The sequence below is a fragment of the Taudactylus pleione genome, unplaced genomic scaffold, assembly GCF_031769625.1.
Source record: "Taudactylus pleione unplaced genomic scaffold, aTauple2 ptg001990l, whole genome shotgun sequence".
Lineage (NCBI taxonomy): Eukaryota > Metazoa > Chordata > Amphibia > Anura > Myobatrachidae > Taudactylus > Taudactylus pleione.
In genome coordinates, this window is record NW_028286386.1 from 1,707,800 (window position 1) to 1,722,000 (window position 14,201).

The 14,201-nt window shown below is 46.9% G+C and overlaps 1 protein-coding gene across 3 annotated transcripts; it reads right to left on the reverse strand.

Annotated features, from left to right (window-relative positions):
* Window positions 1-1,979: 1,979 nt before the first annotated feature.
* Window positions 1,980-14,184, reverse strand: PRELID1 (PRELI domain containing 1). 3 transcript variants are annotated; one of them, XM_088465496.1, is made up of 6 exons: window positions 14,048-14,184; window positions 11,989-12,193; window positions 11,256-11,481; window positions 11,001-11,114; window positions 3,442-3,520; window positions 1,980-3,006 (listed from the first exon to the last, which is right to left on the reverse strand). In XM_088465496.1, the coding sequence occupies exons 2-6, from the start codon at window positions 12,078-12,080 to the stop codon at window positions 2,783-2,785; spliced, it is 735 nt and encodes a 244-aa protein (XP_088321622.1). In that variant the 5' UTR covers window positions 12,081-12,193; window positions 14,048-14,184; the 3' UTR covers window positions 1,980-2,782. The 3 variants fall into 3 exon arrangements, with proteins under 3 accessions (XP_088321622.1, XP_088321621.1, XP_088321623.1); XM_088465495.1 differs by having other exon boundaries at window positions 11,989-12,205; XM_088465497.1 differs by having other exon boundaries at window positions 1,980-2,901; window positions 11,989-12,205; window positions 14,048-14,182.
* Between the last annotated feature and the right edge of the window lie 17 nt (window positions 14,185-14,201).

Genomic DNA, 14,201 nt, shown 5'->3' on the forward strand with positions numbered 1-14,201 from the left:
GAACCCAGCCAACATTTGTAACATAGGAGTGTTTGTTCTGGGGAAAGAGGTGAAATCTTCAAAATAAGCTTTTTTTTTTTTTTTTATATATTTTAATCTCTATTTTAGTAAATGTGTTGTTCAGTAAGATTGATGTATTTTGATTTGTATTTTAAATATACAGATAATGTATTCCTTCCAAGAACTATAATAATAGCACAACAGCCAAAAGTTGCTCAAAGCCATATATTCAATTACTGAGGGAAAAAAACAAACATATTTTAAACAAAATGGAATGATGTGGGTTGAGCTAACCAGTCCTAAAGCGTGGTTAACAGCAACATGTCATGAGGGGATTACTGCTTAAGAACAATTGGAAGGCTTTCTGATTCAGACAACAGATTAAATGGACTCTCCTCCAAAAATGCCTTTTACTATACTGTTGCTATAAATAAACCACAAAAAAAAAAAAACTTTCTAGGCTGCAGCCTGCCATGGCTTAAACTGGGTACACACAAGTTCTGCTAACCTATCTGACAATTGATTGGTGTGTATACACTTAACATCTGCCCAATGTGCCATGGTTGACAGTTTAACAGAGCTGGCACATAAATTGCCCACACAGTTGATCTATCAATCACCACCGTGTCCCCGGCAGCATGAGTACAGTTGATCGGCGTGTTGCCAATATATATTGGCCATCTACTGTGCTGCACAGCAGATCGCATATGTCTGTGAATGACATTGTTCACAGGCATATCTGCTTTACACACCAGGTGATGCACTATATATTGCCCGTGTGTACTCAGTTTTAGAAGCAGGTAGACATTCCCTCCATAATAACTATTGCAGTAAGAAGCTACCACAAAGTGAATGGATGGAGATGTGGCAGGTGATTTTCAAATTTGTCATAGTAGTAGTAGTAATCTATACACTATGCATTTTAGGTTGAGAAACCCTTTAATCTATGTTTGTTATAATAAAAAGATCCTCAAGGCACAGGGTGTGATCTTTTGGTTCATTGCACTTCATGGGTCAGGTCACATTGTCAACACTGACTCGACATTCCCAGAATATTGACATGTGAAATGCCTACATTCTCGGAATACCAGCACTTAGGTTTAGGCAACGGGGAGGTTAAGGTTTGGCTACAGGGGGGCGCAGTGGTATACATTAGGGATAGGGTGGACTTTTCTCACTGGAATGCCGCTCATCAGATGTCTGTGCTGGAACATCTTGTCAAATGACCACCAGGAAAGTGACCTCTGGGTCACAAGGGACATTATGTCATCCGTGTAACCATGATTAAAATCAACATGGTTATTGTTGACCTTATGCATGTCGTCATATCATACATAAATAAAATACAATTATTGGTCTACTCAAAATTAGCAAAATTCCTTCTGTACCAAATTTTCTAATAAAAAAAAAAAACTTCCATAAACACAAATCCATAGTTTGCAGATAACACAATGCAGTTGCCATTGACAAGATGAGACTGATGACCACACTCCTCCCCCTTGCATACAGCAGTTGGTTGTAACAAGAACATTCAATTGGTCAGGGAATGCAGTCAACATTTTCAATGTCGAGTTATGTTGCTGACATTATCAGAATGCCAACAATGTTAGGCTGCCAGAGGTGAGGTTTAGGACTACTCACTGCTGCAGGATCAGCTGGAACTCACTGGCAACCAGACCTGGAAAACACTGTACAAGTTATGTCATGACCACCAGGAGCACTTCATCAGCAGTCTATTCATGTCGCCTTTCTATCAGTATCTGCATTACAACCATGTCAATTTTCTCATATCAACATAATGAATGTCGAAAGAATATACCCAACCAATTGCTCAGACTGGCTGAGAGGTGGATTTCACCACTCCCACTTAGAACACAACCATCTATGTATCGTGTCAGTTATGAAAACTCCCATCATCTTCCCCGAAATATACATTCGCTATCTTTGCCCACCTTACTCTCTGAAATACAAGGCCAAGGTGAGGTAGGGGCAGTTTTATTGAATAACAGAACGGGCCAAGATTGGTGACTTTTGCATATAAAAAAAATGGGACAAAATATAAACATATTCTGGTATCACTGTGCATATGGAATGGAAGAGGACAAGTCACAATACCTGATGCAGGAAATCAGCCTCTGTATTCGCACAAATCTGAATAGCCTGCAACTCCACCTAGCCTAGGTACAAACACTCCATTCAGCCGCACGTGGAGTTGCAAATTAGATATGGATGACTCAAGTTCAGCCATAGACATGTGTTTGGCTTACAGTGCATATGTGCACTGCTAAAAATCTCATACCCTGTTTACAAAATGGACCTACATGCAGCTCTGAATTGGTCCCTATATTTTTTGTCTGCTTTTAACGAAACAATGCAGTTTAGACATAGTAAACATAGGTTTCCTCTGTCTTATTGATGGCAGTTGCATCTGTATGCAAATGACAGAGGAGATAAAAAATATTTTACCATGTAAAAAGAAATATCAGCTGTGCACATTGCAGGACAGCATACAAGAACTGATTGGTACCACACCATTATCTCAGGTGGAAGGAACGTTTTTTTAACAGATCATACTTTAATCATAAATAGAAAAAGAGCAACATTCTTCATTTCTTCTTTCATGTTACTATTCAAGTTTTCATTTGCACTTACAACATGATAAAGAATTGATTCACATTTATAGTTTCATTTGGTTCAGATGATCGAGGAACCCAGCGCCATTGCCAGCTTCTTGTGCCAGAGAAGCAGTGATCTTGGATTTAGAATAGCAGCCCGAGGAGCCTCACACATAATGCTTCTTCTTACTTGTAGCTGCCTTATTGGCCAAGTCTTTGGCTTTCTCCTTTGCTTTTTCTGTTGCCTCCTTTGCAGTTTCTACCAGTGTCCTCGCTGGAGATTCACCTGGAAGAACATTGTAATCAGTGGCTGGACTTGTCAGCATTCCACATACCAAGGTTTCACTGGATGCTGCAGAATACTTAAGATGCCATAGAAGTGGGGTGGGCCCTTATTGGAAACATGCAGACATGAATTAGGAAAGAATAGTGACACAATGGCAACAAAGAAAAATGTGCTGCTTTTCTGAAATGGATTCTGCGTACTTTAAAAAGGTGTGAGGTAAGATTATGACATTTACTTGTCCTACAGTATTACTCGTTTGACTTAAATTCACCAACATGCAGAATATCCCCATAATACTACACCATTACACAGTCAATAAAAGCATCTTGTAAAGTAACAGGAAATTCAGAAAAAAATCTGCATTCTCTGTGACGATGACATACAATAAATTCATTGACCTTGTCCCAAGTCACGTTTCCTGTCTTATGACTTACATTAGCAATGGAACACAGTGAATATTTCTGACTATGCTGTATATAGTAGGCATATACTGTATATTGCTAAAACAAGTTTCTCAGGTGAATGTTTGCAACCACCTACCTTGCAATTTTGCCAGGATAAATTCAAAGCCCTTTATTGCCTTGGTCACATTACTTTTGAACCGAGCCAGACCAAACTCCTAGGAATTAAACATAATGTTCAATTAACAGCCTTCCATGCTACATCTATTTACCAGCTACATTTCAAGATATGCGTAGGACATGTGGGAACAAAACTAGGCCAGTAGATTATCACAACTGTAAAGCCTGGATTCAAGCAACACCTCTCGCTAATAACACACAGTTCTTATACATGGGTGATCAAAGCACCAGTGTGCCACTACTCTACACAGAAACTAATTCAAAAGCAGTTAAATTAGATCACATCAATAAATGATCATGCACCCAATATCATTCACAAAGGTGGCTGGCAGTCCGATATGCATACAGAGTTCTGTTTATGCAATTTACAGCTTTTCAAAAATATATTGTGTATTTTTTTTTTTATCACATATACAGACAGAAAACAGCATTCAGGATAATTTAGCAGTGAACATCACAGGTTCTCAAACTTGGTCCTCAGGACCCCAAACAGTGCATGTTTTCCATGTCTCCTCACAGAAACACAAGTGATATAATTAGCTCCATCTGTGGATCTTTTAAAATGTGTCAGTGAGTAATGAATACACCTGTGAACCTGCTAGGTGACCTGGAAAAACCACTGCTGTACATTATCCCAAGTGTGTGCTGTTCTGTATATGTATTTCTGTACGACACTCAGTACTATAAACATTAGCCATGAGTGGCGTTTTGTATTATTATTTATTTAGATATAGTGCACACATAACAGCGCTTTACACTGAATATTTAGTCATTCACAGCAGTCCCTGCCCCAGTGGAGCTTACAATCTATATTCCCTATCACATGGACACATATACATTCTGTTAGAATCCAATTAACCTACCAGCATGTTTTTGGATTGTGGGAGGAAAACAGAGCAACCAAACAAAAACCCACACAAACACTGGGAGAGCATACAAACTGTACATAAATGTCACCTTGGTTGGAACAGACCACAATGCTGCAATGAATCTGCCGCTGTACTGCCCACAAACCTTGAAAACATTTTTTACATGTATTTTCCCAGTATGTTTTATTATGTAAATCCTTTCTCCTGTACAATAAGAATAACTTAACATGAGAATGTTGCATGTGCTCTAAAAAATTATGAGATATGGTAAGAACTTACCCTTGTTATCTCTATTTCTACGAAGTCCATAGGGTTCCACAGGATACCTTGGGGTATAGGTGTGACGTCAGTCGCAGGGCACCAAAGAGTTAAGCTTTCAGCCTCCCAGGATGCACTAGGTCCCCCTCCTATACCCCGCCCCCAGGCCAAGGCACCTCAGTTAGTTACCAAGCCATAGGCCGGAGGAGGAGAAGGAAGAGAGAGAACAAAGATCTGGACACATACAAGAATCACATTCTCACCAGAGGGAGACGGAAAACCGGTGACCAGAGCAAAGCCCATCTGCAGCACAGGTGCGACAGGGCGGGAGTCCTGTGGAACCCTATGGACTTCGTAGAAATAGAGATAACAAGGGTAAGTTCTTACCATATCTCATATTTTCTACTTCAGGGTCCATAGGGTATCCACAGGATACCTTGGGGATGTCCCAAAGCAGTATCCTTTAAGGGTGGGGACGCTCCTGTGCAGAAAGGAGAATCCGCCGCCCGAAGGAAGCATCCTGAGAGGCGAAGGTGTCAAACCTGTAATACCTCACGAAGGTATGGACAGAAAACCACGTAGCAGCCTTGCAGATCTGAACTGCCGAGGCACCACGTCAAGCTGCCCACGAAGGACCCACAGACCTAGTGGAATGAGCCTTCAGAGAAGGAGGGACCGGTAGGCCTTCATGAAGATAAGCTTCAGAAATAGCCATACGGATCCAGGCTGCCAAAGTTTGCTTTGAAGCAGGCCAACCCTTTTTACAGAAGCCATAGAGGACAACAAAGCGTCCGACTTCCTAAACAAAGAAGTGCGGTCCACATAAGTCCTTAAGGCCCGCACAACATCCAAAGAGGCCTCACCCACGGAAAGACCCGGTGAGTTAAAGGCCGGAACAACTATTTCCTCGTTAACCTGAAACTGGGAAACAACTTTGGGGAGAAACTCGGGCCGAGTGCGGAGCACTGCCCTGTTCCCATGAAAAAAACAAGAAAGGGGGTCTACAAGAAAGAGCCCCTAACTCAGAAACACGTCTGGCTGAAGCAACGGCCAGAAGGAAAACAAACAGTCTTAGCTGTTAGCCATTTAATATCCACTGAGCCCAGTGGTTCAAACGGCGGTCCTTGGAGAGTCCTCAGGACCACAGCCAAATCCCAAGGCGCCACAGGTGGAACAAAGGGCGGCTGAATACGGAGAACACCTTGCATAAAGGTGCGCACATCCGGGATTGTAGCAATCCTACGGTGAAACCAGACAGATAGGGCCGAAACCTGTACCTTCAAAGAAGCAAGGCGAAGCCCATGATCTAGTCCCGCTTGCAGGAAGGCGAGAATCCGAGACAGACGAAACTCCCGCGGTGCATAACCTCTCGGTCGACACCACTGGAAGAACGTATGCCACACGCGATGGTATATCCTCGCGGAAGACGGTTTCCGAGCTCGTAACATGGTACACAGCATAGAGCTGGCAAACCCCCAGGACCTCAGCATGGCCGTCTCAACAGCCACGCCGCCAAAGACAGCCGAGTCAGGTCCGGGTGAAGACAAGGACCCTGAGACAGAAGGTCCGGTCGTAGCGGCAACCGCAGAGGACTGTCCACGGACAGACCCTGAAGGTCTGAGAACCAGTGCCGTCTGGGCCACGCGGGAGCTATCAACAGGAGCGTCCCTCCTTCCTGTTTGAATTTCCGGATTACCCGTGGAAGAAGGGAGACCGGAGGGAACAGGTATGCGAACCTGAACGTCCACCGGACGGACAGAGCATCCACCAGAGACGCCCCTTCGTCTCTTGTGCGAGACCCGTACACCGGCAACTTGTTGTTGTGCCGGGACGCCATGAGGTCGATTTCTGGAAGACCCCACCTGTCCACCAGTAGTTGAAAAACGTCCTGGTGCAGGGACCATTCCCCTGGATGAACGTCCTGGCGACTTAGAAAGTCCGCCTCCCAATTTAGCACTCCCGGGATGAAGACCGCTGATATGGCCGGAAGATTGCGCTCCGCCCAAACCAGGATCCGAGAGACCTCTACGAGAGCCGCCCGACTGCGAGTTCCTCCTTGCCTGTTTATGTAGGCCACGGTGGTAGCATTGTCCGACTGGACCTGCACCGGGTGACCCTGGAGAAACCGCTGTGCCTGCAGGAGAGCATTGAAGACCGCACGGAGTTCCAAGATATTTATTGGAAGCTCCGCTTCTGTCGGTGTCCACCTGCCCTGGAACAAGTGTGGACCCGAAAACTGCTCCCCAGCCCCGAAGACTGGCGTCCGTTGTCAACAGGACCCAATTTGGAACCCAGAACGGACGTCCCTTGTTGAGGTGGGTCATCTTTAACCACCACGCAAGGGACAGGCGAACCTCCGGGGTGAGCACAATCGTCTGGAACTTCAGAGACTGAGGCAGCCCGTTCCACTTGGACAGGATCAGGTGCTGCAGAGGTCTAGAGTGAAACTGGGCGTATTCCACCATGTCGAACACCGACACCATGGAGCCCAGTAACCTCATCGCCGAGTGTAAGGACACCCGGCGGCTGTGCAGACAACTGCGCACCCTTGACTGTAAAGCAGAGATCTTGTCCTCCGTCACGAAGATCCTTTGCTGTCCCGAGTCCAATAAGGCTCCAAGATGCAGAATCCTCCGAGACGGGATTAGAGTGGACTTCTGCCAGTTAATTAGCCAGCCGTGCCGTTGCAGCAGTGCAATGGTCAGGTCCAAGTGGTGTAACAGGAGCTCTGGAGATCCTGCCACCAATAACAGGTCGTCCAAGTACGGCAACATGCGGACTCCTTGCAGCCGCAGAGAAGCCGCCATGACCGCCATAGCGTCCTGTATGTCCAATGACACCATGTAGTCCCCAGGTTCCAGCGCCAGAATGATGGACCGTAGGGTCTCCATCCGAAACTTCGGGACCCGCAAAGACTTGTTGAGTGCTTTGAGGTTGAGAATCGGACGATATGACCCATTGGGTTTCTGTACCAAAAATAGATTTGAATAGAAACCCTGGCCCCTCTGGGAGAATGGAACAGGCACTATAACTCCAGCCTGGAGCATAGTGTGCAATACCTTCCGCAGCTCCGTAGCCTTGTTCCGGTCTGATGGTAGACCCGTGGTGAAGAATCGAGCCGGGGGTCTGTGCCGGAAGGAGAGGGCGTACCCGTGAGAGACCACCTCCAGAACCCAAGTGTCTGTCGTAGTGAACGACCAACACCGGGAGAACTGCAGCAGGCGGCCTCCCACCCTGGGATCCCCCAAGGGGAGACCCGGACCGTCAGGCCGCAGGCTTGTCATCTGGCTTGGGGGCCGGACGTCTGGTACTCCATGCCTGTTTCCGGGGCTTGCCCGATTTCTTAGGGCCAGCCTGTCGAGGAAACGACTGTGGTTTGGGCCTGCCCTGGGCCCTAGATGACCGAAAGGACGATGGTCCAGAACCAGAAGGAGCAGCGGCCGACGGGAGACAAGCAGATTTGGCTGCCGCCAGCGTGGCCACAATCTTATCCAGATCCGGACCGAAGAGAACTTCTCCGGTAAACGGCAACGCTTCCAGACCTTTCTTGGATCTGCGTCCGCCTTCCAGGATCGCAGCCACAAGGTGCGACGAGCAGCTACCGCTGCTGAAGAAATTCTAGACACCAGAGTACTAATGTCTAGAGCCGCCTCGTTGATGTAGGTGGCCGAATCACGGAGATTGCCAATCAACTCCGCTTGTTCGGCCGGACAGTCGGATTCAAAAGAAGCCTCTAATGAATCCGCCCAGCGCTCCATCGCTCTGGCAACCCAGCAAATGGCCATAGCCGGCCGTGCTGCCCCCCCTGCAAGGGAATAAGCGGACTTCAGGCAGATTTCTACCTTGCGGTCCGTAGCATCCTTAAGGGAGGACATGGATGGCATCGGCAATGTGGCACTACGGACAAGACGGGTCACGTGAGAATCCACCTGTGGAGGGGATTCCCACTTCGCAAAATAATTATCCGCGAACGGATAAGCCACCGCCAGGCGTCTCTGCGGCTGGTATCTTTTGCCAGGTTGTTTCCACGCCTCCTCTAAATGGTCCACCAACTGACCCGAAAGAGGAAAGACTGTGGCATCGCCCTTCACATCTTTGAAAAAGGCATACTTAGATTTAGCCGCTGGGGGAACTTCGTCCTCAATCACCAAGGCTGTGCGGACCGCCCGAATAAGTCCAGGAATATATACTTTGGACTTAGCATCAGCGTCCTTAGTATGGAAAGGTTCCTGATCGTAAGGATCCAGAATCTCCCCATCATCAGACGTCCCTTCGTCATCCTCATAAGGAGCGGACAGAGACGCCACCGGCCTTTTATGAGGCCGCATCACAGACTCCCCTTGCAATACATCCGACAAGTGCTGTAAAGAACTCGTCAGGGAGTTAACCCACGCTGGCTCCTGAGAACCCGGGAGCGGGGAAATAGGGAGACTGTGGGGTACCACCAATTGTCGTGGGAACCCCTGCATGGGTGACGACACCACAGACTGCTGGGACAAACCCATCGGAGTAAACGCGGGCTGCGGAGCTAACTGGCCCACTAAAGCTGTTAACGCCTGAGCGAAACAAGCCCAGGGCGGCTCCTGTACCGGTGCTGTAACCGTAATAGGCCGCGCCATGGACAACACTGCCGGCAAAGGCCCTCCGCGCTACCCTCCCCCTCCGCTAACGGTACTTTGCACGTGGTACACTGTAGCCGGAGGGGAAAATCACTTTCAGACATGATGGCACCACGTATGTGACCTCTCTCACCAATTAAGTATTAAATAGGCGAGAGACCACCCTGCAGCACCGCACCGCAAGGGCTTTAGCAGAAAGAACAGGGACAGTAATAAAGCTGACAGTTTAGTGAAGAATAGTTACAGGCAGCGCTAGCACAGTCACATACAATGCAGAGAAATAACAATTCCTGCACTAACAGCGCTGATCACTCAACTACACAGACACAGGGCCTGGTAGGACACAGCGCTGCATACACAGACCTGAGCCACAGCGGAGGAGAGGTATGCGGGGGGACCCAGACCACGATGCTTCCTTCCAGACTTCCAGCAGCGTTCACCATGCGTTGCAGAGAAGATGGCCGCCGAGGAGCAGAGAGAAGCTGGCCTGGGGGAGGAGCGCTGACACAGGACCAGTCAGCACAGTGCAGAGAGGGCTGTGTGCAGCGGGGGAGGCGCCGGCTGTGAGACAGGGAAGGCGCGCTCCCCTGGCATGCATTTAACCCCTGGGACGCCGCAGCGCTACCGCTCTGCTGCGGTCCGCTGTCCCAGGGGGTAGTGGAAGCGCAGGTTGGTCGCCTGGCTCCACGCTGCAGCCAGTCCCCAGGGAGCCCCCTGCCTGGGGACTTAGGACCATGTGATCAGCGGGGACCCACCGCGGGACCCCGCTGCTTACCTCTGTCCCCCTTGAATCCGGCCATGGTCCGGAGCATCTGGGGTCACCGCTAGCTGTGACCCCAGACGCCCACCAGCATCCCCGGATCAGTACCGGCGTTCTGGTACCGGCGGGGTGTAGGGAAGACAGCATGGACGTCAGGACTGACTGTCCATGCTGTTCATCCAGATGTGCAGCCACAGCTGCATGAAGAAAAAGCTTCAGGGGCTCTTCTAGCCCCCACTCCAACAGGTGCACCCGACTCCGGCCGGGCACCAAACTAAACTGAGGTGCCTTGGCCTGGGGGCGGGGTATAGGAGGGGGACCTAGTGCATCCTGGGAGGCTGAAAGCTTAACTCTTTGGTGCCCTGCGACTGACGTCACACCTATACCCCAAGGTATCCTGTGGATACCCTATGGACCCTGAAGTAGAAAGGAATAGTATACTAAATACAAACATGCAAAACATTGTTTTTCTTAATAAAAATAAATTAATATTTAAAAAACAAACATGTTTAGGAAAGATATTCTGTAACCAATTTCAGCCAGATGACATTTTCTGAATAGTAACTATACAAACTCCCCTTTTCGTACATATACTGCATATAACTTTGTACTGAATGTAATGCTTTATTTTTGTCCTTCAAAGGCACATTGCTCCATAAAGAACTATGGTTTTCATTGTATAAGAAAATATATATAATTCTGCAAATAAGGTTATTCCTACAAAATAACATGTTCAAAACATGTACACATAAGGTCAAAGTAAATGCTACAGAACACTTTAAAAAAAATGTTTAATTGTCAATCTCAAACACAACAAAATTGTTTTATACAGCAATCTACAATCATACGTGAACACACGTGAAGTGTGAGTACATTGAACCAATTACACCTGAATGCATGCCTTCTACAACATTGCAAACAATAGGCGTTTATGGAGAAGATTAATATTGTTCATTTCACACCTGTACTGGTTGGCATTCTGAAGTCTAAAGATAGATAACCCAACTCTCACCTGTATGGGTCTGCTAAAACCAAACACTTTCGAAGACACCCAAGCCTCTCTCTTAATCTCTGTCCAATTCCAGTTCTCTGAATGTTTACAGTATATGCATCGTTCCTCAACAGACTGCAGGGAAAACCAGAAATGCCAAATATTCAGCCACATACTTTGCGCATATACAACATAGAAATCTGAAGCCTCATCCAGGAGGACATAAGTACTGTGCAAAACTAATATAAAACCAACCTTTCACACACTTTTTCTTACCATGATTGTGCTGTGGTTTATGTTCCAGGTATAGGTTGTCAGGGTTCTCTTATGACAATCCATTATGGAGTCCTCTATAACATACACAGCATTGGCCACATTGGCTGGAAAGAAACGTTCTGCCCACCTTGGCAGACGGTTGGTCTTTGTTAAAAGCCTCCTGGTCAACAGTTTGTGGTCACTGGTCACTTCACGGTATAGAATGTCTTCAGACAGGACATGCTTGCTTTATGCCCAGCAGAAAACAAGGCGTGCAAAAAAATATAAACATCCAATGATTATATATAAACAGTCTAGTAAAAATATGCTACATTTCTTTTACATCAATGTACTTTAATGTTTAAAAGACATTAAGGGTAGATGATTCAAGCTTTCTAAAGAGTGGACAATTTGTTCATAGCACCCAATCACCTCCTACCTATCATTTTATATAGTGTACTTGATAAATATTTAGATATCGGATTGTCTTTGTTAAAGAACAATACAGTTTATTTGCAAATGTTATCAAATTTGTGAGAGGAAGCTCCTAGTCTAGTGCATGTAAATATGTTTACATTATTTCATGCAGCTTTTCTGAACATTAAATCCTATAATGAGCTATTTGAGCTTCAGGCTACTGTTTCCATAGTGCTATCCGAGTAGTTCTTTCTCAAATTTATTCTGGTTGGTTTCATGATAATGGACATGAAGTGTACTTTCCAATGTCAGGAGGCATGTTTTAGGCTAATCTTACCTGTAAGGGTTTGGATAACGCTGCCAAAAAGCGGAGAACACTTGGTCCCATGAGCTCTTCAGCTCACTAAAGCCTAGAAAGTATTTTGCCATTGTTCCCTTACGTCATACACGACCGGCTCAGGAAATCATCAGAGGACGGCGGTGGTGTGGAGGTCACCTCGAGTAACTATCTGGATCCAGCGTGGTACGGGGTTGTGCTTGTCCTAATGAGGGGACTGGACCATCAGTATGGAAAGAAAAACTTTAGAACCAGTTGCCCCAGCTGTCAGACAGGCTACTACTACTGCTCTCCCATATACCTGCCACGGCTGTGACGCAGACTACTACTACTGCTCTCCCATATACCTGACTCGGTTGTCACTCAGGCTACTACTACTGGTCTCCCATATACCTGTCACGCAGGCCACTACTATACTGCTCTCCCATATACCTGCCCCGGCTGTCACACAGGCTGCTACTACTGCTTTCCCATATACCTGCCCCAGCTGTCACACAGGCTACAACTGCTATCTCATATACCTGCCCCAGCTGTCACACAGGCTACTACTGCTCTCTCATATACATATACTGTACCTGCCCCAGCTGTCACACAGGCTACTACTGCTCTCCCATATACCTGCCCCGGCTGTCACACAGGCTACTACTGCTCTCCCATATACCTTCCCCAGCTGTCACACAGGCTAATGCTGCTCACCCATACACCTGCCCCAGCTGTCACACAGGCTACTACTACTGCTCTCTCATATACAGTGCATCTGGAAAGTATTCACAGCGCTTCACTTTTTCAACATTTTATCTTACAGCCTTATTCCAAAATTAAATAAATTAATTTTTGTCCTCAAAATTCTACACATAATACCCCATAATGACGTGTAAAGTTTTTTTTTAGAAATTTGCAAATTTAATTAAAACAAACAAAAAAAAAAAAGCACAAAATCTAAGAAATCACATGTACATAAGTATTCACAGCCTTTGCATGAAGCTCAAAATTGAGCTCAGGTGCATCCTGTTTCCACTGATCATACCTGAGATGTTCCTACAGCTTAATTGGAGTGCACTTGTGGTAAATTCAGTTGTTTAGCCATGATTTTCAAAGGCATACACCTGTCTATATATGATCCCACAATTGACACTGCATGTCAGAGCACAAACTAAGCATGAAGTCCAAGGAATTGTCTGTAGACCTCCGAGACAGTACTGTCTTGAGGCACAAATCTGGGGATGGGTACAGAAAAATATCTGCTGCTTTGAAGGTCCCAATGAGCACAGTGGCCTCCATCGTCCATAAGTGGAAGAAGTTCGGAACTACCAGGTCTCTTCCTAGAGTTGGCCGGCCGTATAAACTGAGCGATCGTCTAAACTGAGCGATCGGGGGAGAAGGGCCCTAGTCAGGGTCACATGTGATTCGTTTTTTATTAAATTCAAAAATCCCCCCCCCCCCAAAAAAAAACTTTACACGTTGTCATTATGGGGTATTGTGTGTAGAATTTTGAGGACAAAAATGAATTTATTCTATTTTGAAATAAGGCTGTAACAACAAAATGTGGAAAAAGTGAAGCGTTGTGAATACTTTCCGAACACACTGTACCTGCCCCAGCTGTCACACAGGCTACTACTGCTCTCTCATATACCTGCCCCGGCTGTCACACAGGCTACTACTGCTCTCCCATATACCTGCCCCGGCTGTCACACAGGCTACTACTGCTCTCCCATATACCTGCCCCGGCTGTCACACAGGCTACTACTGCTCTCCCATATACCTGCCCCGGCTGTCACACAGGCTACTACTGCTCTCTCATATACCTGCCCCGCCTATATGATGTGCTCGCCGCCTGCGGTAACCATGTGGGACTCATTGGTAAGTAACCATCTCAAGCTGCTGCCACTGACTATAACCGGTAACAGCACATCCGCCGCACATCACTGGTAGCGCACACACAGCGGCTCTCACTCATACAATGAGCGTATGAGAGAAGTAGGCGGTATCCATAAGCAGCTGTCCCCTAATAGCCGGTCTCCCACACATACACCCCCGGGGCACCCTGTGACTCTCTTACCTGCCCCATTCAAGGACTCCGTCAGTTGCCCCTGGCCGCCATGAGGTACCTGCAGGACTCCTCAACTTCCGGCAGCGCCGGAAAGCGGTCACTCACCTCACGAGTCACGTGACGGGGACAGGCAGCTGTTTCCGGCGTCCGGGTCACCGCCTGC

What these genes read in the sequence shown, in the direction of transcription:
- PRELID1 (XM_088465496.1), bottom strand. Translation starts at nt 12,080, where the DNA reads ATGGCAAAATACTTTCTAGGCTTTAGTGAGCTGAAGAGCTCATGGGAC. An exon ending in TAAACCACAGCACAATCATG is followed by an intron (nt 11,115 to 11,255) that starts GTAAGAAAAAGT and finishes TTTTCCCTGCAG; the next exon opens with TCTGTTGAGGAACGATGCAT. An exon ending in TATCCTGGCAAAATTGCAAG is followed by an intron (nt 3,007 to 3,441) that starts GTAGGTGGTTGC and finishes GTTTCCAATAAG; the next exon opens with GGCCCACCCCACTTCTATGG.